The sequence below is a fragment of the Lygodium microphyllum genome, chromosome 5 (genome assembly GCF_053477565.2).
Source record: "Lygodium microphyllum isolate KBCC chromosome 5, Lygodium_microphyllum_v1.1.10, whole genome shotgun sequence".
In the NCBI taxonomy this organism is placed as follows: Eukaryota; Viridiplantae; Streptophyta; class Polypodiopsida; order Schizaeales; family Lygodiaceae; genus Lygodium; species Lygodium microphyllum.
This window is the reverse complement of record NC_141139.1, coordinates 46,786,555-46,788,979: the sequence shown is the minus strand read 5'-3', so window position 1 is coordinate 46,788,979 and position 2,425 is coordinate 46,786,555. Positions and strand designations below refer to the sequence as shown.

The 2,425-nt window shown below is 41.0% G+C and overlaps 1 protein-coding gene across 1 annotated transcript; it reads left to right on the top strand.

Annotated features, from left to right (window-relative positions):
- Positions 1-440: 440 nt before the first annotated feature.
- On the top strand, positions 441-2,035 carry LOC148035778 (large ribosomal subunit protein uL24z-like). The gene is made up of 4 exons (XM_087677793.1): positions 441-593; positions 1,251-1,363; positions 1,440-1,581; positions 1,678-2,035. Exons 1-4 carry the CDS (start codon positions 578-580, stop codon positions 1,848-1,850), a joined length of 444 nt encoding a protein of 147 aa, XP_087533919.1. The 5' UTR covers positions 441-577; the 3' UTR covers positions 1,851-2,035.
- Positions 2,036-2,425: the final 390 nt, after the last annotated feature.

Below are 2,425 nucleotides of genomic sequence, written 5' to 3'. Positions count from 1 at the left end.
ATTTGGCCAAGTATAAGGGCTACTTTAACATATATTCTTTTCTTAGAAAGAAAAGAACTTTGAAGGTGTCCAATATTGAAAATTTTTAAATATTTTATGTATTTAAAAATATAATATCAGGAGGTAATAGTACAATTGGGAGCGAGTAATGTATTCCTTTTTGATACCTGTTTTGCAATTGGCCCCTTTACCCTATGCTCGAGAGTGCCTCAAGAGATGTATCTCGGCTTGAGCTATGCGCAAACCACTTGGGCGACAACCCAACCCCATTGGCTATTTCGACAATTTTTTTGAGAAGTCAAAATATTTTGGGAATTTCCACTAAAGGTAAAATTTTCAAAAAGAGAGGGGTAATGAAGGAATTTCCACAAAAGCCAAGGCATTTTCATAGTATTTTCATAGTAATGCAATGTGAATACGCCCGTGTTTGCCCCTCGAAGGAAAAATAAAAAAAGAAAGAAAAAGAAAAGAAACAAAGTTAAGCTTTAGGGTTTTTATGTTCATCTCGGGTCTCAGAGGCGATCCTTTCCGGCAGCATCGACAGGCTCTTGGAGCGTGAAGCACACAGCCAGTCACCATGAAGTTCAATCCAAGTGAGTCTCTCTGTCCTTGTCTCTGTCTGTCTGTCTGTCTCTGCTTGCGTCTCTCTCGTCCTGTGTTTTGCTGCGTGTGTGTCTAGTCTCTCAGAAACATGTTGTGTGCGAAGCGCTGCCATGCCCAACTTTATACTGCAGATGTTATGGTCTGTTTTCGCCTTTGCTTGCCTTCTTTGCGTGATTAACCTTGGACACCCCAGTTATCGCACCGACACTGGAAATGGCAGGGTTAACGTTCGATTTCTCTCCTCTAGCTGCTGGTCTCACGATTGCATCGTTCTATGTCATAAAGGATTTGCAAAGCTTTCTCTGCAATATCTTGGTTTTTAAAACCAACCATTTATCCTGTAATCGGTTACCTAGTTTGCGGTATTGGTTCTTTTGATTCTGGAAAGTCTGAATTATGCGTCTGCTTTCACTTGGCTTCCGCAAGTGGTTTTAGTTATTGTCACAACATTGATCCATTGTTTATCATCTTTGGGAGTATCCCCGTGTGCTCACTTTACCTTACTCTGATGTTTGCTTTGCGTATGCCTTATTCTGTCTCATGGTTTTGGATTGCTATTACAGCGTCGATCCATTGCTTATATAATATTTTAAGAGTAATTTTGCATGCTCACTTTGCTTTTATTAATATGCTTATGCCCTCTTCAGGAGTCAGCAGCTCCAGGCGCAAGTCCAGGAAAGCTCATTTTACTGCACCTTCAAGTGCAAGGCGCATTTTGATGAGCGCTCCGCTATCATCTGCCCTTCGTAACAAGTACAATGTGAGTCTTGTGGGAATGACTATTCATCTTGTCTACATGCTTTTCGTTAGTCTAATCTAACTAGTAATTATGGCAGGTTCGCTCAGTACCTGTGAGGAAGGATGATGAGGTTAAGGTTGTAAGAGGGACCTTTAAAGGAAGAGAGGGAAAGGTTGTCCAAGTTTACAGGCGCAAGTGGGTCATTCATGTGGAGCGCATCACTCGGGAGAAAGTAAATGGTATGAACATTGTTATTCTTTTATGTGCCTGCAGTATTATTACCTTGTTTGCTTGTTTTAATGGCAACATCATATCAAATATGTGTGGTTAACCAGGAGCTACGGTCAACGTTGGTATTGATCCTTCCAAAGTGGTAATCACTAAGTTGAAACTGGACAAGGACAGGAAAGCACTTCTTGACAGAAAGGGCAAAGGAAGGGCTGCTGAAAAGGGCAAGGGAAAATTCACAGCCGAGGATGTTGCTGCTCCCCTTCAGGAGGTTGATTGATTTGTAATTTCAAGACGGTTTTTAGTGACAGTGAGTTCTTGGCCAGACCACAAACTGGTTGGTCAGGGGCAGATTTTTTGAAATCATGTGCCACAGTTTTGGGGGTTTGCATGAAGAGCTTTAGGTCCCCTCTTGTGTAATCTTGAGTTTCTAGTTAACCAGGGTTTTTGAATATTGCGGTTTAAGAGATGTGTGGCTTTTCACAGTTTTCTCTGCAGCATGTTTAAGAACTAGTGCGTTCTATGCTTTGAGAATTCATAAAAGAGATTCGGCTAGTCCTTTTGATCCTCTACTCTGTATGTTCTACTAGATAAGTCTCTGTAACTTGGACTCTACTTGTTAAGTTGGTAATTCAATATACGTTTACAAGATGCTCGATTTGCATCGGCCTCCTAAGGATATGATGTGAATTGGCGTTCTGATGCTATTTTTTTCTGCAGTTGTCAACTAGAATGTCTGGAACAAGGAATTCCTGGATGTCATGGTCAAGTTTCTATAATAAACAAAACAATGAATCCTCAGATCTTAGTCTCGGCTACTGTCCAGTTGGCCTGCAAATATATGAACTATCTCCC

Bases quoted from the DNA above. Each gene is read 5' to 3' on its own strand.
- LOC148035778 (XM_087677793.1), top strand. The intron at 1,364-1,439 runs GTGAGTCTTGTG...TAATTATGGCAG, and splicing joins CCCTTCGTAACAAGTACAAT to GTTCGCTCAGTACCTGTGAG. The intron at 1,582-1,677 runs GTATGAACATTG...GTGGTTAACCAG, and splicing joins CACTCGGGAGAAAGTAAATG to GAGCTACGGTCAACGTTGGT.